Source organism: Malus domestica, chromosome 12, assembly GCF_042453785.1.
Source record: "Malus domestica chromosome 12, GDT2T_hap1".
NCBI lineage: Eukaryota > Viridiplantae > Streptophyta > Magnoliopsida > Rosales > Rosaceae > Malus > Malus domestica.
In genome coordinates, this window is record NC_091672.1 from 26,323,037 (window position 1) to 26,347,886 (window position 24,850).

Sequence of the window (24,850 nt, forward strand, 5' to 3'; positions counted from 1 at the left end):
TTTAAGCTTTGGTATTCGGGCACAAATAGAACGAGAAACGGTGTTGGCGTCATTGTGGACAAGACCTTGACACAAGATGTTGTAGATGTCAAGAGAGTATGAGATAGAATCATGGCAATCAAAATTGTAATAGGACAAGAACTCATCAATGTGATTAGTGCGTACGCACCTCAAGTAGGGTTAGATACGAGTTCGAAGGAGAAATTTTGGGAAGACCTTGGAGACTTGGTGCAAGGAATTGCTCAGACGGAGAAGTTATTTATAGGAGGAGATTTAAATGGACACGTGGGCAGGGAGACAGGCAACTATGGAGGTTTTCATGGTGGCCATGGTTTTGGGGAGAGAAACGAGGATGGGGAAGCTATCTTGGATTTTGCAATGGCATATGATCTCTTCTTAGCCAACACCTTCTTTAAGAAGAGAGAAGAACATGTGATCACCTACAAGAGTAGGTCGTCAAAAACACAAATAGATTTTCTTCTAATGAGGAAATGGGATCGTATAACTTGTAAGGATTGCAAAGTTATACCGGGGGAGAGCTTGGCTAATCAACATCGCTTGTTGGTGATGGATGTACATATCAAAAGAGTGAGAAAAAAGAACAAGACTTGGAAATGTCCAATGACTAGATGGTGGAATCTAAAAGGAGAAAAACAAGTCATTTTCAAAGAGAAAGTAATCACTCAGTGTGTGTGGGATAGAGAGGGGGAAGCTAGCCAAAGGTGGGATTCCATGGCTAGCTGTATCCGAAAAGTAGCAAAAGAGGTATTAGGAGAGTCCAAGGGCTTTGCTCCGCACCAAAAGGAATCTTGGTGGTGGAATGAAGAGGTACAAACAAAGGTGAAGGCTAAGAAGGAATGTTGTAAAGCCTTGTACAAGGATAGGACCGATGAAAATGGTGAAAGGTATAGAAGAGCGAAGCAAGAGGCGAAGAAAGCTGTGAGAGAAGCTAAGTTAGCGGCTTATGACGATATGTATAAGCGACTAAATACCAAAGAATGAGAGTTGGATATCTATAAACTAGCTAGAGCAAGGGAAAAGAAGACAAGAGACCTAAACCAAGTAAGGTGCATCAAGGATGAGGATGGAAAGGTTCTTGCTACAGAGAACGCAATCAAAGACAGATGGATAGGTTATTTTCATAATCTTTTCAATGAAGGATATGAAAGGAGTACTTCTTTAGGGGAGTTGAGTAACTCAGAAGAGTGTAGAAACTACTCATTTTATCGTCGAATCAGGAAGGAAGAAGTGGTTGTAGCTTTGAAGAAGATGAAGCATAGAAAAGCAATGGGCCCAGACGATATTCCGATTGAAGTGTGGAAAGCCTTGGGAGAGACAGGTATAGTATGGTTCACTGACCTTTTCAATAGGATTTTGAAAACGAAGAAGATGCCAAACGAGTGGCGAAAGAGCACTTTGGTGCCTATTTACAAGAATAAGGGCGACGTACAAAATTGCATTAACTATAGGGGTATTAAGCTAATGAGTCATACAATGAAGCTCTGGGAGAGAGTCATTGAGCATAGATTGAGGCAAGAGACACGGGTTTCAGACAACCAATTCGGGTTCATGCCAGGGCGCTCAACCATGAAGGCAATCTATCTCTTACGAAGATTGATGGAAAGATATAGAGATGGAAAAAAGGATTTACACATGGTCTTTATATATTTGGAAAAAGCGTATGATATGGTCCCAAGAGACATTCTTTGGAGAATTTTAGAGAATATAGGAGTACGAGTAGCATATATCCAAGCTATAAAGGATATGTATGAAGGAGCAAAGACTGTCGTAAGAACTCATGAAGGACAAACCGAAAGCTTCCCCATAACTGTAGGATTACATCAAGGCTCATCCTTAAGTCCTTACCTTTTTACGTTGGTAATGGATGAGTTAACATGACATATTCAAGATGATATTCCTTGGTGTATGCTTTTCGCAGACGATATAGTGTTGATAGATGAAACTCAGGAAGGGGTAAATGCGAAGCTTAACCTTTGGAGAGAAGTGTTGGAATCTAAAGGTCTTCGCCTAAGCCGATCAAAGATAGAATATATGGAATGCAAGTTCAGTGCAAATGGAGGCCAAAATGAGTTAGGGGTGAGGATCGGAGATCAGGAAATACCAAAGAGCGACCGTTTTCGCTACCTAGGATCTATCTTGCAAAAAAAACGAAGAATTAGATGGAAACCTCAACCATAGAATACAAGCTGGATGGATGAAGTGGAAGAGTGCATCCGGCGTGTTGTGTGATCGTCGTATGCCACTGAAGCTTAAGGGAAAATTTTATAAGACGGCAATAAGGCCGGCGATGCTGTATGGCACAGAATGTTGGGCGGTGAAGCATCAACACGTACACAAAATGGGTGTAGTGGAGATGAGGATGCTTCGTTGGATGTGTGGGCACACGAGAAAGGATAAGATTAGGAATGAGGATATACGAGGTAAAGTAGGAGTAGCCGAAATTGAAGGAAAGCCGAGAGAAAATCGGTTATGGTGGTTTGGACATGTGCAAAGAAGGCCTACTGATGCTTCGGTTAGAAAATGCGACTACGGGACAGAGGTTCAGGGCCGAAGGGGTAGAGGAAGACCTAGGAAAACTTTGGAAGAGACTCTAAGAAAAGTCTTAGAGTACTTGGATTTAACGGAGGACATGACACAAGATCGAGCACAATGGCGTTCTAAGATTCATATAGCCGACCCCACTCAGTGACTTGGATTTTTCAAGTCTCCAATCGAGGAGTTTTCCCCACTCGGGAAATTAAGGGAACACTACCTCAACCTACATGCTCTACTCACAAAGCTTCAATATACAAGCTTCAACAAAAGAAAAATTCAAAGAACTTAGTGAATAAGGCTTTGGTGTATTTAACACAATACGTTGAAATGAAACAAAGCTTATTTATTGATATCTCCCATAAGTTACAAATATGTACATATACATGAGTTAAAATAAACAAACAAGAGGGAGCCTTGACAAAGGTTGCTTAGGAGAAGTCCCAGCAGTCAGTAGAGCCCCAGAAAGAGAAGGCACCGGAGGGGGATTATTCGGAGCCTCAGTACTGGACAACACCCTAGAAGGAGGAGGCATCCAAGGTTGATCATTTGGAGCTTCATTACGCGGTACAGCCCCAGAAGACGAAGGCAATAAATGCCTTTGGAACAAACCCACAAACCTCTGATGATCATGTAAAATCTGACCATCAGATTCCTTCATCTGGTCAAGCTTCCTCTTCATGTTTGTAGCATAGTCATGTGCGAGCATATGCAACTGTTTATTCTCATGCTTGAGCTCTCTAATCTCTTGTTTGAGACTCATCACTTCAGCCGCCAATGATTCAACTTGGCGAGTTCGAGCAAATAGGCGTTGGGCCATAGTAGACACAAAACCTGCACACTGAACACTGAGAGCCAGAGAATCCTTAACAGCCAACTCATCAGACCGTTTGGAAAATAGCCTGTTATCTTTGGGAGTGAGAAGGTTCCTGGCCACCACTGCAGCGGTCATATCATTCTTCATCACGGAATCTCCAAATATAAGAGGACCAGTAGGGGATAAGAAGGATGGGCGCCATATGTTGTTTGAAGAAGGCGTGGCTGCCTCTTCAACAAGGTTCAAGTCAAAACGACGGTTGGAGGGGCCAGACATTTTCAAATGTGTTGAAAAGAGAAGAGGTCGGACAAATCAAGATCTTAGAAATGCAAGAAGGGAGCTTCTACTGGTGGAAATTCAAGTGTGCTTTGGAACTTAATACCAGCCTCTATAAAAATCTACACTCGATGGAGCTTCAGAAATCGAAGAGGCGCCTGCTCAGAAATCAAAAAGGCATTTGCTTTCCCCAAAGCTAGGCTGCTCAGAGACCACGAGGGCCGATCTCATGAATCGAAGAGGCGTTTGCTTTCTCAAAAGCTGGGCTGCTCAAAGACCACGAAGGTCGATCGCAGAAATCGAAGAGGCACTTATTTTCTCAAAAGCTGGGCTGCTCAGAAACCACAAGGGCCAATCTCAGAAATCGAAGAGGCACCTGTTTTTTCAGCCTTGTCAGCACCTGTCACATGCACACTCAACTTTGCGGAAATTACGGGCATTCTGTCGAAGATTTCTGGTGAAGTAGAAAGCACGTGAATGTTATTGTTCAATCATCCACTTTCCACACGCAACATCAGCTCACGGGTACCATAGATAACTTTGCCAAAAATCTCTGACAAAGTTTAGACACATGAAGCTTGCAACTCCCATTACATCGCTATGACTAAGAAGGGTAAAAGAATAGCAAAGAAACAACACTAACAAAGTTTAGACGCATAAATTTTGAAGGTCTAGCTACCATATTATTATCCACAATGGTAAATGAATAGGACCACTGCTGGATAATTGGAAAGTCCATGTGTGTCAACCTCTATGCTCCGTGGCAAGGTAGACTAGCAAACAGGCCTAACCTTACTCATATTCGAGAAAACACTCCCAACAAGATTACTTGCTTCAAGATCGAAGAGGCACTGCCCTCCGAATCTCGAGAGCCAGACTCCCAACATGATTACTTTCTCAAAAAGCGACGAGACACCGCTCTCCAAATCTCGAGAGCCAAACTCCTAGCAGGATTGCTTTCTCAAAAATCGAAGAGGCACCGTTCTCCGAATCTCGAAAGACAGATCCCCGACAGGATTGCTTGTTCGAAAACCGAAGAGGCACCGCTTTCTCAACTTCGAGAGCCCCTTAGATAAAGCTTGTCTGTAATCCTCACATCGCTTTCTCAACTTCGAGAGCGAGATCTCCTTGGATAAAGCTTGTTTGTAATCTTCACACATAATATCAGATTTCCAAATACCACAGACCACTTTTTCAAAGTGCTCTGACAGAGTTAAAACACGTGAAGCTGGTAGCTCCCACTACCGTGCTATGACCAAGTAGGGTAAAGGAATAGCATTACTCTTTGTTGTTAGGGAGACTCCTATATATGTCGACCTTCATCCTCAACGGATAGGCAGACCTGCAAAAATGCTCAACCCTTCCTCATATCGGAGAGGGCACTCCCAACGAAGCCTCTCGAAATACTCAGCTTTCTTTCCCCCCGAGAATACCTCTACAAACAAGCTACACCAGAGCAAGAATATCTCATATCATCAGGGTTAAAAGCAAGAGTATCTCATATCATGTTTTTTCCCTGTCTTTTCCTTTGGCCTTGTTCTTACCTGCAAGACAAGGAGAAAGAGAGCAATCAGTCAGCACTTGGAATCAAGTTTCTAGTCCGGAACTGACTGCTTGGAACCCCTTACCTGATTACTTACCTGGCATTGCTCTCGAGTACTCATCTTCAACATCTTATGCTTCCCGAGAAGATACCACATCTGCCTGAGGAATAAATAAGGCAAGTGAGAAGGATACAAGGAAGCATGTGGAGACAAGCGCAACAGAACACGTGCCGATACATCCACTACTTTGTCAACAACAAAAGTATCCCATATCAGCAGGGTCGAACGTACTCTAGATTTGATGGACTTGTTTTGACCCTCAAATTCTTCAGTCGGCCTTATACTCTGGCAGAAACCAGAAAACCCTCCAACCCAGTTCAAGAATAAGTCTGTGGAAAGTTACTTCTTCAAAAGCAAAAGTATCTTATATCACCTTTTCTCCTTTTCTTCTCTTTATCCTTCATGCTGCCTGCAAGATAAGAAGAAGGATAACAATCAGCCGGAACTCAAAATCAAACTTCTGATCTGGGACTGATTGCTTGGAGCCCTGATTGCTTACCTTGTCTGTCACCTCTTTCAGCAGATCCCCTAGCTCGGCGATTTGGGGGACTTCTATTACATGGTTTGTATCACACTTGACCAAGCCTAAAACTCCAAGTAAGCGTCAAGTGAAATTGATACATTACCTTGTGCATCTCCACCAGTTAAAGATACCACCCCTGGAGGGAGGAAGAATACTTCCAAAGAAGATGCCACATCTACCTATGAGACAGATAAGGCAAGTGAAGACGATACCACACTTCGGTACTTAAAGTTTCGTGATTACGAGATCATTCTCCCACAATATTTCCTAATGTCATTTGTACTAAATCATTCACTTATACTCACTAAAGGAGAGTTGAACCTATGTACTGTGTAAACCCTTTACAATTAATGAGAACTCCTCTACTCCGTGGACGTAGCCAATCTGGGTGAACCACGTACATCTTGTGTTTGCTTCATGTCTCTATCCATTTACATACTTATCCACACTAATGACCGGAGCAATCTAGCGAAGATCACAAACTTAATACTTTCTGTTGTACCAAAGTCCTCACTCCTTTTGTGCATCAACAATCCGTAACTCCTTACCTTTTTGCATTGGTAATGGATGAGTTAACATGACATATTTAAGATGATATTCTTTGGTGTATGCTTTTCGCAAATGATATAGTGTTGATAGATGAAACGCAGGAAGGGGTAAACACGAAGCTTAACCTTTGGAGAGAAGTGTTGGAATCTAAATGTCTTCGCCTAAGCCAATCAAAGACAGAATATATGGAGTGCAAGTTCAGTGCAAACGGAGGCCAAAATGAGTTAGGGGTGAGGATCGGAGATCAGGAAATACCAAAGAGCGACCGTTTTCGTTACCTAGGATCTATCTTGCAAAAGAACGGAGAATTTAATGGAGATCTCGCCCATAGAATACAAGCTGGATGGATGAAGTGGAAGAGTGCATCCGGCGTGTTGTGTGACTGTCGTAGGCCACTGAAGCTCAAGGGAAAATTTTATAGGATGGCAATAAGGTCGGCGATGCTGTATGGCACAGAATGTAGGGCGGTGAAGCATCAACACGTAGGTGTAGTGAAGATGAGGATGCTTCGTTGGATGTGTGGGCACACGAGAAAGGATAAGATTAGGAATGAGGATATCCGAGGTAAAGTAGGAGTAGCCGAAATTGAAGGAAAGAGGAGAGAAAATCGGTTACGGTGGTTTGGACATGTGCAAAGAAGGCCTACTGACGCTCCGGTTCGAAGATGTGACTACGGGACAGAGGTTCAGGGCCGAAGGGGTAGAGGAAGACCTAGGAAAACTTTGGAAGAGACCCTAAGAAAAGACTTAGAGTACTTGGATCTAACGGAGGACATGACACAAAACCGAGCGCAATGACGTTCTAGGATTCATATAGCCGACCCCACTTAGTGGGAAAATGATTTGTTGTTGTTGTTGTTGTATATGTGTCTGAAATTTTTTAACTGTGTGTCCTGGTTGAAGGTAAATAATTTTTGTTCGCAATTGATACAAAGGCAAAAGAAAAGAGGTAAATACTGCTGTTTTGTCTTTTCGATTGGTTCTATGTGGTTTTTAATGTTAATTGTTCAAATTATTTTGAATTTTCTTTACCCTCTGTTTCATATCTTTATTGCTTATTTTCATGGTGTTTATTGGTGATTCCATTTCTTTTGTGTATGGAGATTAACTGTGTTTTGTTTGTAGTCATTGTTGTTTTTAGCATGTGAATTAGAATGCTATTATAATTTTTTTAGCTCTTATTAGTTTTTGGATTCTGTTTATTACGTTGGACTACAATTTTCGACTTGGTAATAAGTGCTGGTTTTTTTTTTCTTCCAGGATTTGAAAGTGTTTTGCTCCTCCTCTTTGGTGCATTTCTCTTTCAAGATTTTCTGTGTCAAAGGTGAGCGATTTAGAGTTTTTGGATAGTTAATTTTTCATTTTTTGGTTCCCTGTTTTGATTCTGTTTTCTAAGGTTGGAATAAATTTCATCATTACCTTTCTCTATAGTTCTGTTCAAATTGAATTTCAATCGGTGAAAGTGATAGGAGTTCGTCACTGTGTGAATGATCCCAGTGGCGTTGGTTTTCAATTCTTATGAAATTTGTGTTTTTTTCGGTCCTTTACTGAATAGTTGTTTTGTCACAGCCCGTCCAGAGATTTTCATATCGGGAGCGTGAAATGATGAAAGTACCCTTGACGTTACTAAGGTGTGTGTGTGATATGTTTTGAATATTTCATATTTTCCTAAACTATTGCAAATATTATGTAAGTTGGATATAAAATTGGTATGTTGGATTGTTTGTTTGGTTAGGGAGCTAGGATGAAAATTGATGGTGAGGATTGTGTTGGACCACACAAACACACACACACACTCCATGCTCTCTCCCCCTTTCCCCGTGCCTCTCTCTCTCTTCCCTCACGACACTCTCACTCTCTCACCCTTGAACCGTACGGACAAGACCAAAAACCTTCAAAACTTCGCGAATCGAAGCAAATAAGGTAAGATTCTTCATCCTTTTGATATTCTGAGTTGAATGGTACTAGTTTTAGGAAGTGAAAACCTCGGAATCGTCGTGAAACCCTAACCCCGAAAATGTGCACTGTTCATGCACACGTGAAATCTTACATTTCAGGGCATTTCAAGCTCACATTGAGCTTAAGGACATCCTCACGAGCTTCGGGGTACTTCGTTGGTAACATTTGGACGTCGGAGGAAGGAGAACGGAGTTTTTCAAAATTACCGAATTATCGTGCTTCCCCAGGTAAAATCTAGTGAATTTTAGACCTTGAAACTAGTCCATCGTGATTCTACATGTTGAGGGCTTCAAATTGATATAAAATTCGAAGAAAACGGTTGAGAAACGAAGGAGAACAAGCGATTGCAAAATTTGCCGGAATCTGGCCGTCGGAAAAACCAGTCCGGCGAGCCCAGGGTAAGAGACAACACGCGCGGCGCGTGGCCTGCACGTAATCGCGCATCTGGCCGTGCCTTGGCCGGCGCGTGGGGCTTCCAAAAATTGTTCTAAAAATTCCTCGATGTCCGTGACGTCGAGTAGGTCGATGTGGTATATTCACATACCCAAATTGAGCACCGTATGAGAAGTTATTTCGAATTGTTGGTTATGTGTTTAAATTAACGTTTTTATAGTTGTTTCGCATATAGGTGACACTTATCCCGATGACGAGCGCATCCAGGGACGTCACGGGGGTTACGACCCATCGACTTACCAGTGAGTGGCTAGTTTTGTTTTCGTATTACCTATATACTACTGTTTTTCCCAGAAAATGCTTTTACATGAAAATATGTTTTAAAATGCCATGCATGCAATCGATGAGATATTTGAATTGATAATTGATGCATATATATATATATATATATATGAATTGACGCTGTGGACGCACATGTGAGTTTTTATATTATTCATACGATTTATTTTATGTGAATTGCATTGGAAGCTCATAACCTGCACCCTAGGTATTAGTGCTTATATTATTCACCACACCACACGCTCGCCTTGGATCCAAGTAAGTGAATGTCGCACAGACCATGTGAGGGTTCCGACATGCTAGTCGTATAGATCACTAGATGTGATTCCGACTAGTGGGTGACCTTAGTTATGCGCGCCGATGATTGATGAGAGAAGCATTAGAGCGTATTCTTACACCTTTCATCGTACAGACTACCTTACGTAATTCCGAGTGACATGCAGAGTAGGGCCGTATAGGTCACTGTGGTGACTCCGGCTGAGTGGGATATTGAGCTATAGAATCAGTCGTCCAGGACCACTGTAGGGTCTCCGGTTGATTTATTATTTCACCTGATTTATATTGATGCATTCATATTATATTTTGGCATGGCATGGCATATTCTTTCTGAAAGCGTTGAAAGATTGTGAGCTGAGTTTTGATGATATATATATTTACGTTTTTATAATAAATTTCTGGGAAAGTATACAGGTTTTACGGTGAGAGGTTAGAAACGTTTTAATGAAATGTTTTGGAAAATCTTTGGTTTTACTGACCCACTCATCTTTGTTTTGCGCCCTGATCGGATCATATTTATATATATTTTTACTTCGATTTCACTCGTCTTTTCTTAGTTAGTTCCTTATATTTTTGAGCTATTTACGTTATTTTTGTGTTTATAAGATTTGATATGTTTTGTAGAAAGAATAAAGAAAAGAAAAGGAAAAAAATAAAAAATAAAAGAAAGAAGAAAAGAAATGAAAAAAAAATAAAGAAGGATAATGAGGGGGGATCCAAGAGAGACAGGTGGGCTGTCTGTGACGAAAAAGAAATAGCTGCGTGGGCAGCTGTGTGATGACAGTCAAAAGCTAGGGTGAAAGCTGCTTTGCAGCTGGTCAAAGGGAATAAAAATAAGCTGGAAAAGTGGAGGGCAGCCTGGCTGCCAAAGTGAAAGACATGCGCATAATAAAGAAACAGAAAGCACTGCATAGTGAAGAAGGTAGCGTGGGAATAAAATAAGAAGGAAGTGGGGAGACTTGGAGGAAAAAAAGGGATTGGTGGAAGGCAGAGAGCTGCCTTTGGGCAGCGTGAGAAGGCGAGAGGAGAGAGGTCAGGGGAGGGCAGACTTGATTTGAGGGAGCTGCCAGCGCAGCTGGGGAAGAAGGCTGCCCTTGCAGCTGGAGCAAAACCGAAAGAAGGGTGCGCTGCTCTTGGCAGCACCGAGGGCAGAAAATGGCAGCGCACGGACAAACAGACAGCTCTTCTCTCCTCTCGGTTAAATCTTTCCAACTTATGTTTTACTTTCGGTTTAATTTTTCCAAACTTCTATTTTATTTCTATTTTTAATAATGTGTAAATAAACTGATTTTGGCTAGAGGTTAATTCAAAGCCATGATTATATCTGTAATATGAATTGATTACCTTCGGTTGTGATTTCATAAGTTGTGATTTCAATTTACTTATCCGTTCGTATAAAAACTGATTTGTGTATGTTGGTTGAGAGTGCACGCTTAATTTACATGCATGAATTTGATGCTAGAATATAAGTGAATTTCACCTAATCGTTATGAACTTATTTTCACAAGTAGTAAAGGTTGCTAGTCACAATCACGTTAAGTAAATTCTTGGCAAGAGTATCATGCTTTTCATAGTTACGAATGTCTCGTCAATGCTTATAGTTTTCACAAAGTTTAATGATCTTTGATTGTATCGCTATTGTGCTTTTCACGTAGGGGACTTTTGAAGAATGTTTTGAATTGTTGTATGCGTTTTTCCGTCCAATTCAATAACTTAAGGAAAACTTGAAGATTAAAAAAGTGTTGTTCACGGTTAATCTGGAGTATTGAGATTAACAATTTATTGAAAGAACAACTGAAAATCAATTTAGGTTGCATATGTGTCATGTGTGGAGAAGAACCCTCTAGCTAGTCCGTCATTTATCATTTTACCTTAATTTTATGTTTTTATCAATTCTGTAATTTAATTAAGTTTAATTTACTTTTCATCAAAACCAAACACCCATCCATTATTAAATTATATTATTTAGTTAGTTTTCTTTATTGTTAGTCTTTTAATTTAATTTCCGTCCATTTCAGTTCCTAGTGTTTAATTTAATTGTTTTCATTATTTTGAGTCATTTTAAGTGTGTTTCGAGTTATTAGAGTTTTTAGCCTAATTTTGTGTCCTTGAGTCTTATTTAATATTTTTAAATTAATTTAGAATAGATTAGCAATCCCTCCTAATCCCCGGCCTAGAACGATACCCTACTTACATCTATACTACAATTGTCAAAAAGAGGGTTTAATTTGTGTGTTAAGTAATTTTCGCATCAAATTTTGGCGCCGTTGCCGGGGATTAGCAACTTTGCTAATCCCTTGGTTCTTTTCTTTTTGTTTAGTTTGTTTTTGTTTTAGTTTTTGACTTAGTTTTGTTTTCCTTGTTTTGTGTTACTTTTGATATTTGATTTATTTTTCTTTCTTTGATTTTAGGTACAAATGGAGCGAGACATGGCACTTGCGACCATTCAAGCTCAATTGGCACAGCTCACTGCTCAATTGACTCATAATGCCGAACGGACCACAATGCCAAGTGTCCCCACACTTGATGTGCCCTATGGGCAAGGATAACAAAGTCCTCAATTTTCTGCAAATGAAGATGTTTGGAGATATCAAGGCTATAACCAATCAAGGGGCAACATGTTTTCCAACGCTTACAATTCAGATTGGAGAGGTAATTCAGATTATATGTGGGATGAACCTCAACAATTTCAACAAGGTGGATATTGGCAGCAAGACGAGTTCTATTCAAGACCTATGCAGCCACCACAGCATCCCCCACAACAATTCCAATCAAATCAAAATATGCCCATGAATTATAATGAAATTCTTGAAGGACTAATTTCTGTGGCGCAGGGTTTACGAAAAGAAGAACAATTGCCGCCATCGGAAGAGTTCTATCAATGGCCATATGAACCGTCACAGCCACCACAACAATCAACCCAATTCAATTCAGGTACATCCTTGGATAATGATACACTTAATAAGTTACTCACCTCTTTGAATCAGGGAGTAGAAAATCAAAACCAGGAGATGCAAGACCGAGTCAAAAGAGTGGACGAATTGGAGATGCAAGTTGGGCAGATTGTGGAATTCATGGCACATATTCGAGATCAAAGCGAACTTTCCAACTCAAACATTGCAAATTCAAAGGCAGAAGTTGAAATCGATGAAGCCATCACTTTGGAAGGTGACATGAAGGATGAAGCTGTCCTAGAACCATCCAAACACAGCCCGAACATGGATGAATTGCTGCTGCAAGCAGAAGAGGAGGAGGACGACCTGGGCAGTTTAGAAGAATTCTTGCTGCAAGCTCCTCAAATCCCTATGTCATCCAACTCAGGTGAGGAAGTTCTAAATTCACTTCATTCTAACATTATTCCACCGAATGTCCTTTGTCCTTGCAGGTTTTTGATTCCAAATATCAAAGAGAGTGAAAAAGACATTGTGGAAGCTCTTCCAAAGGTGCAAAGTGATATCCCAATTCTTGGTGCACCAAAACAAGTTCCCGATGGTATTGAAACGTTCAAAGAACCTTGCACACCAAGAAAAGGGATTCAAGAGAATGAAGTGGTTGAAGCATATCAAGAATTCATCCAAGGGGCTGTGCATGAGACAATCAAGCCCAAAGCAGTTGAGTTTGATGGCCCGGGACAAGCCACAACCATCATAGTAAACCTGGCCAAGTTCAAAGTCCCGGAAATGTTCAAAAATGTGGTGTTTGTCATTGAGTTTGTGTCAGAAAAAGAAAGTAAGCCACCTTCTCCAATTTTAATTTTTATTTATACTAACATTTTTCTGATTTTGATGATTCAGGCACCCACTCTTGAATTTAAACCATTGCCGAATCATTTCAAATATCACCTCCCATTAAAAGATAAATTCCATGCTTTGGAGCCGATGGGAGTTTAAAGGAAAGATTCGTCCGGCTAAAGACGTTAAATCAAGCGCTTCTTGGGAGGCAACCCAAGCATTCAACGAAGGGAGACTTTGGAATCACTAACCCAATCAGCTTTGCATTCTTCCACCCTTATCTTTACTGCTTTCATTTTGTTTTGTTTAGTTAGTTGTGTTATTTGGTTAATTTCTGTAAGTTTGTGTTATTTAGTTTAAGTGTGGGGGAAGGTTAACCAAAGTCTTTCTACATTAATTTACTTTAAAAAAAAAAAAATACATAAAAAAAAAAAAGTACAAATATTTTACAAAAATGTAAACTAATAGTATTCATTGGTCGGGTGGTGCTTCAGTAGTAGGCGAGGCTTCAGCAGTCGGCGGGGCCACAGAAGGAGGAGGCAGCGGAGGTTGATCAGTTGGAGCTTCACTACGCGATGCCGCTCCAGAAGACGAAGGCAGATGCGGTTGGAACAAACCCACAAACCTCCGATGATCAAGTAAAATTTGACCATCAGTGTCTTGCAGCTGGTCAATTTTCCTCTTCATGTTTGTGGCATAGTTGTGTGCAAGCTTGTGCAATTGTTTATTTTCATGCTTGAGTCCTCTAATCTCCTCTTTGAGACTCTGTATTTCAGCCACCAACGATTCAACGTGACGGGTTCGAGCAAATAGGCGTTGGGCCATGTTGGACACAGAACCCGCACACTGCACGCTAAGAGCCAGAGACTCCTTAACCGCCAATTCATCAGACCACCTAGCGAGCAGTCTGTTATCTCTGGGGGTGACAAGATTCCGGGCCACCACCGCAGCAGTCATGTCATTTTTCATCACCGAATCCCCCACGGTAAGAGGACCGGTAGGGGATATGAAGGATGGGCGCCATATATTGTCTGGTGAAGGCGGAGCTGCCTCTTCACCAATGTTCAAGTCAAAACGACGATCGGAAGGGCCAGACATTTTTCAGAGGTGGTGAAGAAAGAAGAGAGTCGGAATGATCAAGATTAAACAAGTGCAAGAAGGGAGTGTTTACAGGAGGGTGCTCAAGTGTGTTGTGGAACAAGCTTAACGCCTCTATAAAAAGAAGAAATCGGAGAGTCGCTCCTCAGAGAAGCGTCCTCTCGCAAATCGAAGAGTCGGGGCTCCTTTCTCAAAAGCCGGATTCTTTTCTCAAAAGAGGAGTTTCCGTTCTCAAAAACCGGATTCTTTTCTCAAAAGAGGCGTTTCATTTCTTAAAGGCTGGGCTTGCTCAGAAACAATGAGCCGAACCCCGGATTTCAAAAGATCAATTTGTCCAGACGTGTCGTCACTTGTCACACGCAAATTGCTTTGCGAAATTCTCGGGCAGTTTGTCGAAGCACCAATTCAGAAATCGAAGAGGGAAATTCAACAGTCAAAGACACGCTAGCTTTCTCAAAAGCTGGGCTTCAACCCACGGGCAAATCTTCTTTTCCAGATTTATCCGCACGTGTCACATGCTACCTCTACAATCGACGATGCTCAGAGCTCGAAGCGCCGATTCCAGATACCAATGAGGAATCTGCTTTGCGGAAATTACGGGCAGCTTTGTCAGAAAGCGCGTAATTTGTACTATTCATCCATCCACCGGCTGCCGACAATACGTGAGAGAATAGTTCCGGTTGTGAAGAAAAGTCCTATAAGTTTTTACCTTCGCCTTCCACAGCAAAGGCACACCCTCTCAACACTTCTTCATCTCCGAAAATGCATTTCCAACAAACCCTCTCAAGTCACTCTGTATTTTTCATCCCCTGGGATACCCCTCAAAGAACCCATCCAAAGCACAAGTATTTCATATCATCAAGGTTGAGAGCACAAGTATCTCATATCATGCTTTCTCCCTGTCCTTTCTCCAGCCAGCACTTGCTCTCGAGTACTTATCATCTTTTGTTTCCTCTTCGTCTCTCACGTATAAGGGAAGTGAAGATGATACCTCGAAGCATGTGGAGACAACGTGCTGATTCATCCTCAGCTAGGGACAAGGAGAAAGAAAGCAAGAGGTGGGCACTTGGAAAGATTGAAGAAAGAAACAGACCAACACCTCTCCCTCGTGCCTGCCCGCCATGCAGAGGAAACAAGCAGAGAAGAATGCAGCTCGTACAATCAACCCAGCACAAGGAGTCCGAGCTAAAGAACTAGAGAAGCTGCCACATCTGCTTGGAGAACAAATAAGGAACTGCAACATCACCAAAGAGTAAAGCTTCGCCGTACAATATCATCAAATCATCACTTGCTAGTAAAAAGCTAAGTGTCACCCAGTTCAAGAGGAAAGTTGTGGAAAGTCAACAAGCACGACCAATGATCACTTATTAGTTCTTTTCATTGTCTTTTATCGTGATTTTCAATTTTTCGTTTTCAATTTCTTAATTTACATTTTGCGTTACTTAACTAAATTATTTCTTTTCTTTACAGGAACTTTTGGTTATTTCCACCCTTGAAGTTGATTGCAGACTTTTAGCTTGGGGGGGTCATCGCTTGGTTTTACTGCAAACTAGGGAAGTTTTCAGTCCAATTGCTTTATTTTGTTTCTTATTATTTATTTATTTTATTTTTATTTGCATTATAGTGTTTTCTGACATTGGGGACAATGTCCGGTTCAAGTTTGGGGGTAAAGGGTATAAAAAATGACCAAATTGAAATTGGATGTACCTTCAACTATGAACGAGTTTTCATTTGTTTCCATGTTGTTGCTTTTTGTTTTCTTAATTAGTTTTGTTTTCTTTAAAAAAATAAAAATAAAAAAAAATTAAAAAAAAAAAAAAAAAAAAAATCGGAAAATTTAAAAATCCAAAAATATTGTCTTGTTTCCCTTATTGTTTTGAATTAGATTTTTGTTAGTTTCCCGACCCAATGATATAATTGGATCAAATTTGAACCATGATCATCAAGAACTTAGTTAACATGTGTTTTGTGAAATTCCTAATTCTCTTGTTAGTTTTGTACATGTTTGATCATATTTGAAAAACTAAATGCACATAGCCTTGTTAATGTGAAACTAAAGTATGACTTAAAGCTTCATATGTGAATTTAGTGACCATATACATCCTATGTGAGTTTTTGAGCCTATTGAAAGTGTGTGCATTTTTCATACACTCCTATTCTTTCATGTGTGATGAACTTATGTGAGATACATCTCTAGAACTTGCGTAACGATCTTTCGAAATGTTTGTCATCGATTGCATGAACTTGGAAATGATAGAGGCATTAGGTTTACCACTATGGCCCAAATAACCATGTTTCCCAAAGAAAAATGATATCATTAGATTGCCAATTTGAGCCGTCTTTGTTGAGCCTTTTATTTCTTATCACCAGATATGTTTACCCTTATGCCTGAAACATTTTTCCTTACCTTTCCAAGCAAGCTAGTGAGCAATGCGAGATTGTCTTATGAGAAACGTTTGTGAAGTACTTTGAAGGTGTTTGGCAAAAGAATAAGTGTGGGGGTATTTCATGTTTGTATTTAGTTGTGATTGAAAAGAAAAAAAAAAGAAAAAAAAAAAAAAAGAAAGAAAGATTGTATAAAAAGAAAATAAAAAGTTTTAAAGTTTCAGTTTAAGAGTATGGTTGGAGGTGCTAGAAGAATCGCTGGAAAAATTGAGTTCTTATAAATCTAAACAAAAGAATTGCTTGCAATATAGCTTGGAACTTGTGTTTTCCTATTCTTTCATTTCAATAACCCTATCCCTAAGCCTCATTACATCCAATAAAAGTCCTCTTGATTTAAGTTTTGCAATTATGACTGTGGAGAAGTGATCTTTATGCAAGCTTATGGTAGAAATTTCACATTTGTTTCTTTGAGCGAAACACATTAAAACTAAACACATGTGTGATTGAGTGCATATCCCGTGAGAAGGTCACTAGTTTGCATATGATGATTTTAAAAATAAAAACTTGAAATTGCATTAGCATGGCTATCTCACACACTACACTTCAAGGATGATTTGAAGACTACTGCTAATATTTGAATAAGGAAGATGAACTTGGATTAGTTCCTTGATGCTAGCTATGGTTCTTGATGATTTGTTTTCTTAAATGAAATTCTATGAGGGTCAGATAGGGAGAAACTAATGTTTTTCTTGTTACTTCTTGTTCTTGTTTTCTTTGTTTTGCTCGAGGACTAGCAAAAGTTAAGTGTGGGGGTATTTGATCGGATGATATTTATATATATTTTTACTTCGAATTCACTCGTCTTTTCTTAGTTAGTTCCTTATATTTTTGAGCTATTTACGTTATTTTTGTGTTTATAGGATTTGTTATGCAAAGAAAATAAAAATAGAACAAGTGAAATTTTATGTAATAAATTCGTCAAAACTGTCTGTGTAGATCAGCTTTTAAATAAAATTAAAAAGCATATATATATATATAATAATAATAACAAGTCATGATGATGTTTGAAACATCATCATGATTCATGTTTTGTAGAAGAAGAAAGGAACGGCGAAGAAGAAAAGAAAAAGAAAGAAAAGAAAAAGAAAGGAAAAGGAAAAGAAGGAAAAGGAAAAGAAGAAAAAAAAAATATAAACAAGCAGAAAAAGGGAGAGAGAAGCAGCAAGCAGACAGCTGCCTTGCGGCAGCAGAAAGAGGATAGAGAGAAGTGGGAGCGGGAAAAGTCAGTGGAAGCAGGAGAGACAGCTGGGAGCGCAGTAGGCGCAGAGAATGTGGTGGACAGCAACAGAAAAAATAAAATAGGAAAAATAATAGAGGAAGCAGGAGAGTGAGATTCCAGGAGAGAGGGGAGGTCAGAGAGATAGAAATAAGAGCGCAGGAAACGGGGGGGGGAATTGGTGGAAGGCAGAGGGCTGCCTTTTGGGCAGCGTGAAGCTGCGGAGAGAGAGGATAGCTAGCGGGGGAAATAGAAGCTGCCTTTGGCAGCTGGGCTGTGAGGCGAGAATAAAAGGAATGAAATAACTGACAGGAAGGGGGGGAGCTGCCTTTGGGCAGCTCGCAGAGAGCGCAGGAGGCGCAGAAAAGACGCGGGAGTGAGAGGCGAGGAAATAAGGCTGAAGAGGAACAGCTGCCATTTGGCAGCTGTGAGCACGGACAGAGAACACGAGGGCTGCCATTGGGCAGCGGTAGTGAGAGAAGTGAGGCAGTGCAGTCCAGGTGATAAACAGAAAGCAAGTCAGCGAGAGAGAGGGCAAGCATGGGCACGAACGCAGCAGATCCTCTTTCGGTTTAATCTTTCCAAACTTCTATTTTATTTTTGTTTTAATAATGTGTAATTAAATTTATTTTGGTTAGAGGTTAATTCAAAGCCATGAATATATTTGTAATATGAATTGATTACCTTCAGTTGTGAGTTATAAGTTGTGAATTCAATTTACTTATCCGTTCGTATAAAAACTGATTTGTGTATGTTGGTTGAGAGTGCACGCTTAATTTACATGCATGAATTTGATGCTAGAATATAAGTGAATTTCACCTAATCGTTATGAACTTATTTTCACAAGTAGTAAAGGTTGCTAGTCACAATCACGTTAAGTAAATTCTTGGCAAGAGTATCATGCTTTTCATAGTTACGAATGCCTCGTCAATGCTTATAGTTTTCACAAAGTTTAATGATCTTTGATTGTATCTCTATTGTGCTTTTCACGTAGGGTACTTTTGAAGAATGTTTTGAATTGTTGTATGCGTTTTCCCGTCCAATTCAATAACTTAAGGAAAACTTGAAGATTAAAAAAGTGCTGTTCACGGTTAATCTGGAGTATTGAAATTCACAATTTATTAAATGAACAACTGGAAATCATTTTGTATGCAAGTATAACATGTGTGGAGAAGAACCCTCTAGCTAGTCCGTCATTTATCATTTTACCTTAATTTTATGTTTTTGTCAATTCTGTAATTTAATTAAGTTTAATTTACTTTTCATCAAAACCAAACACCCATCCATTATTAAATTATATTATTTAGTTAGTTTTCTTTATTGTTAGTCTTTTAATTTAATTTCCGTCCATTTCAGTTCCTAGTGTTTAATTTAATTGTTTTCATTATTTTGAGTCATTTTAAGTGTGTTTCGAGTTATTAGAGTTTTTAGCCTAGTTTTGTGTCCTTGAGTCTTATTTAATATTTTTAAGTTAATTTAATAGATTAGCAATCCCTCCTAATCCCCGGCCTAGAACGATACCCTACTTACATCTATACTACAATTGTCAAAAAGAGGGTTTAATTTTGTGTGTTAAGTAATTCTCGCATCACGCCCCTCCAGGTTCTAGTTAGCAGTTGGTGGCTCACGAGGTCTTTTTCGGCGTTCTGACAGACGTTCTGCATGTAGGACTCACCTGCGGGTGTTGTACTTTTAATTATAGTCCTACTTGACTGCACTTAAAACCTACGCTCTGAATTCGTGTGTTTTACTTTATAACTCACTCTTTTATGCTAGTAGGGTATTACTGCTAGTGATTGGTTTAAATTCCTTCATATTTCTGTTATATCTTGCTTCCGTGTCGCACTTTTGGCTACGTCACGCTCACGTGACGACCATCACTCCTTGATTCTAGGATCGGGGTGTGTCATGTTTAAAAAATGTTAGATTTTTTAATTGCTTTGATTTCTTTTGAATTTGTATTTTATTTTATTTTCGAGCCTTGAATTTTGTAAGGACTGTTTCATTTTAAAAGAGGTGGTTTGACCCCCATTGACAAATTTTTTAACAGTAGCTTCAAATCAACCTCTCTCCTGTCAGTCGGTCATCTGCTCTGTTTCTTCTACAGTTATATCTATGTATACAGTTATGTACATACATATAATCAATTTCTACTATAATTTACATCTATAGAATGACAATTGATTTTTTTTTATTTGGGTTTCTGAAGTTCCGAGGATGAGTTCGTCACGGCCAAAGTTGATACTTTTGATTCCAAAGTTACCTCCTTTATATCTCACAAAACAATGCTGCAATTCTCACAAGGTATCTTTAGAAAAAAAAAAAAAATTTCTTTTTACCAGTAATTTTAATTTTTTTTTTTAATTTTCTTATGAAATTTGGATTTTTGTGTTTTGGATTTGACAAAAATTCTTGAATTTTATTAGTGAATATGTGTTTCTTTCTCGATTTTTTTTGAAATTTTGAAATTTGAATAATGGGGTTTTGTTAAAATTTTGTATTTCTCTATGAGTGATGCAAAGTGGTTGTGCTTCATGTTGTAGTAACCTCAGGTGTGTTATTGTTCGAAGATCTCTAGCCGTCTCTGTGATTCTGGTTTAACCCAGTGTTCTTGATTCTTTATCGACTGTTGTTAGGCATTTTATATGCTTTTTTGGTTGCTTCCTTTCTTTGTTGTGTTCTTAATTTTCCAAATCGTTGTTCAGATCATTTGATTGGTACTTAGTTAAGTTTAATACTAGCGGTTTAGCTGTGAATGAATTAATCCAGTCTCGAATAGTGTGGCATGTGAGATGATAATAGACTAATAGAGGAAAAGGAGTTGAAGCATCTGTGTTTGATTTACAAATTTTGGCAAATCCTTGCCATTTTTTTTGTTTCCTGGTGATATATATCTATCTTCATAACCAAATAGCGATAACTTTGAGTTTCCAGAAGTTTAATGTGTTTCGCGTCCTGCATTTTTGTAACGTCCGTACAAGTTGTCACTAAGATCTTTTGGTTTCTGGCTACTTTAGTTTTTCAGCATTGAATTGTAGGATTAAAGTTTTTGATTGAGTTCTTATTTAATTTTAGATTGGAATGGGTACAATCTGAGCACTCCTAAAACTGAAAATTTCTCCAAAGATTGTGAGAATGGATGTGTCAGATATGGTTTATCGTCCATGCAAGGATGGCGTACCACAATGGAGGATGCTGTGAGTGCATTAAACTTTTCTCTTCCTATTTGAAGTTGTTTTTAGAACATAAATTCTTTTATGTCTATTCTCAGAAGTTTCTATTGTTGTATCCTTTTCCGTCTTTATTTAAAATGTTGTAGTTAGGATTCAACTGAATATGATTTTACTTGACATGTTCAAATCCTCTTAATCATGTTCTTAAATTTTACTGTATGTATCGTGTTCTTTGCATTTCATTATCTGAACTTTGTTATTTGAATTTGGTTACTTGAATCGTGCCTAATATTTGATGTGGCCGGTGGCTTTGTATGGCTGGCTGGTGTGATTTGGGAGTGTTTTTAGTCAATGGGAGACAGAGGACAAAGGTGTGGGGCAGCGAAGTCAAGTGGGATTAGGAATTTAGTATAGTAGAGTTTTTCCTATTTTATGGGATTAGAATTCTTCCTATATTTTTGTCTTGGTGTGATCAATTGTAACAAAGAATTTTTCATTCTCCATTCTCTTGGACCAAGCATGAAATCCCAAGCACTATATCACCACAAAGCAAGCAAGCTGAAAAGCAATCCGACAAACCCTTTTTCCAAAAGCACTTAACAGAACCTTTCTATGGGTTAATTGTTGTTTCAATTATACCAGATTGAAAACGAGTATGGAACTGTTGGTCAAGCATACGGAGCTGTTGCTTCTTTTTCTCAAGGAAACAGAGCATTTTTTGCAACCACATCTTTTGTAATCAACTTGGTTGAATGTATATAAAAATTAACCTGCTTATCTTACCGACACTTTTCACTTATCTATCACTTTTGTTCATTCATGATTATATTGATTTTTTTTCTTCAGGTTAATTATGTCTTATTCATGTAGTTAAGGTTGATGCATTAAAGTCCCGCAGCAACGTGCGGGCATATTACTTGTAACTTCTATTTCACAAAATTTGTTTCATATTTTTTTTAAATTCCATTTTTTTCCTATAACTTCTATTTCACAAAATTTGTTTCATATTTTTTTTTAAATTCTATTTTTTTTCCTATAACTTCCTAAGTCATTATACAACATTAAATTAAATTAAGTAACATGAAACAACATTAAACAATATGAAACAACATTAAATAATATGAATTTAAATTGTAGTTTTTAAATAATAAATTATGTTTGGCTCTATGGCCCTTTGGCCTTCGGTTGGAGACGGTTTTTTGTGAAATAGCTAAAACAAGCCATCTGGCCCTCGGTTGGAAACAGAGGCAAATATGGTAATGTACTGTTCATTAAAATATTAATATCTTGGTGAATCTTGGAGGGCCAGAGAGCTAAAACGATCCCTCTGGCCAGCCATCAGTTGGAGATGGCCTAAAGCTCCGACGACGACGACTGAAAAAAAGACAGGTCTTGGGTGTTTATTTTAACCTTGTCTCCGTTTTCCGGGACGTAGAAACAAAACAACATGATGTGCGAGTTTTCGGATGTAAAAAATGGATTGTTGTCTTGGATTTTGTCTATGTAAAGAACGAAAAGATGAGTAATGGGTAATGTACATAAGTTAGCATCCTAGATCTTGTTCTACTACTAACTATCTGAAAATTAAAACCAACTTATGTCAAATTAACCGTCTAAATCCTCCTCCAAATCCACTAATTGTACCATCCGTGTTACTATAACGGTTAACAATTGATGGTCAATTTAACGGAATGTGTAAATTTGTTGAATGTCAAAAGTTCATATGCAAACTAAAAAAAATTAAAACCTCAATGATTTTTAGCTAAAATGGTCTATGAGATTGTCCACCGTCAATCATTTTGATTATTCCATGAAAATCTCCGTTAAATTAAGGGTATTTTTATCAAATCAACCCCTCCAAGTAATGGTTTTTTCAATTTAACAGAGATTTTTCACAGAATGATCAAAATGATTGATGGTAGACAATCTCAGAGACTACCACTATCGATTTTTAATCTCAAATATCAAAATGAGAAATTATGACAATCTCAAAAAATATAAAAAGCTGAAAGAATTCTTACAATTTTTTTCTTTTTTTTGTGTTCTGACTTCTGAAGTCTTGGTTTTGGAAAGATTTTTCAATGTGACCGGTATACAAGGTAGTACACCACATGTCACTATACAAATGATTGAATATGTGGGTTAAAAAGTTAATAACTTAAAATAAAATTTTCCACCACTTATATAAACACACGTAATATATCATTTGCGTTCATATCACAACGAAAAATTTCTTCTGGTTTTGGCAAAACCAAGGAGCTGTATTGCTCTGACTGCTGACCTACAAGATTTAATAAAATACCAATAAAGTCCCACCATTTTTCCTTTTTGCAAATAAAATCCAAATCCCACCCAAACAGGACCACCATTTTTCCTTTTATTTAATCAAATTCAATTTAATTCAATTTCGAGGCCAAAACTCGACGGAAGGGTTTATTTTTACCGGGAAACCTTTTCTGTCGCCATCTGAATTGCGGTTGACTGACGTCGCAGTCAAGCCCCCGCGCTCTGCTGCTTTTCTTCCTTCCTGGGCCTTTTTTGTTCTATCGGTAAAGTTTTTTATTTCTCAATTTTCTTAATCTGATTCCCAATTTCCCTTTTAGGGTTTTCTTTATTTGATTGATTCATTGGTAATGTGCCGTTTGATTGCTGTTATTTCGTCTGAAAGGAGAAGAGTTTGATGAAATTTCGGAAAAGGGTATTGTGATGAATTGCTTAATTTCAAATTAATGGCTTGAATTGTTAATTTAATTATTTAGGTTATTGGCATTAAGGGTGCTTATATAATTTACAACGGTTGGATTCTGTATTATCACATTGTTTATGAAGGTGAGTTACATATCTCTGAGCTTGTGATGATCTACAAAGCCAGCATCCTTTATTGAGGCCTTATATTTTCGGGTTGCAGTCCGATTTTGTAAATCAGTGAAGGTTCATCTTCTTTGATGTGCAATTTAGTGCTAAACTAATCCGTAATTACGTATTTTAGCAAATTGTTTTTAGTTTATTTGAGAGCTATAGTTTTACAACATAATTTAGATCAAAAGGTGTGTCGTGTGTAACCAAGGAATGTGGAAGTGTTATTGCATTACTAATGTAGTGAAGCCTTCGGCAATCTGCAGGGGTTGTCCACAAGGCAGACATCAAGCAAGGCAGGGTGTCTTACGCTGTCGCGGAGAAGTGGCATCTGATGGTTCAGTAGAGCCCAGTATTACTGATTGCATCCAAGAGAAGAATACAGGGGGCTTCTCTTGTGGAATTTTTTATGTGTATTTCATGAAGAAACAATTACAAATGAAACATATATATAGGGAAAGAAAGTAGATATAAGCCTAACTTGTCTAACTTTGCCTAACTTGTGTAACTTGCCTAACTTGCCTAACTTGCCTAACTTGCCTAACTTGTGTAACTTGCCTAACTTACACAAAGAAAGTTGACTAGCCTAAACCACTAGCCATCCAATACTCCCACTTTTCCAACACTTCCCCTCAAGCTGGATCGAGGGGATTCCTTGAGCCAAGCTTGGACAGAATGCGCATGAACTGAACCGTAGGAAGAGGTTTAGTAAAAATGTCAGCCAATTGATCATGATTGCGAGTGTAATGAGTGTTGATGATGTTGGCTTGAACCTGTGCTCGAACATAATGACAATCCACTTCAATATGCTTCGTTCGCTCGTGAAATACAGGATTGGAAGCAATATGCATGGCAGCTTGATTGTCACGGAACATAGATATAGGTTCCTTACTGTGAAACCCTAAATCAAAAAGAAGACTTTTTAGCCAAATAAGTTCACAAGCAGTGGATGCCATAGCTCGATACTCGGCCTCTGCATTGGAACGAGCTACAACGCTTTGCTTCTTGTTGTGACATGTTACCAAGTTCCCACCTACAAAGGT

General features: G+C 38.8%; 1 protein-coding gene and 1 long non-coding RNA gene across 2 annotated transcripts; both read left to right on the forward strand.

Moving 5' to 3' along the window:
* Positions 1-7,185: 7,185 nt before the first annotated feature.
* LOC108174925 (uncharacterized) lies at positions 7,186-21,733 on the forward strand. Its single transcript, XM_029089898.2, has 5 exons — positions 7,186-7,270; positions 7,582-7,645; positions 19,988-20,082; positions 20,854-20,975; positions 21,300-21,733. The coding sequence occupies exons 1-5, from the start codon at positions 7,186-7,188 to the stop codon at positions 21,363-21,365; spliced, it is 432 nt and encodes a 143-aa protein (XP_028945731.1). The 3' UTR covers positions 21,366-21,733.
* A 1,632-nt stretch (positions 21,734-23,365) lies between these two features.
* Positions 23,366-24,281, forward strand: LOC139189971 (uncharacterized). Its single transcript, XR_011573842.1, has 2 exons — positions 23,366-23,500; positions 24,074-24,281. It is a non-coding gene; the product is annotated as an uncharacterized lncRNA (long non-coding RNA).
* The last annotated feature ends 569 nt before the right edge of the window (positions 24,282-24,850 follow it).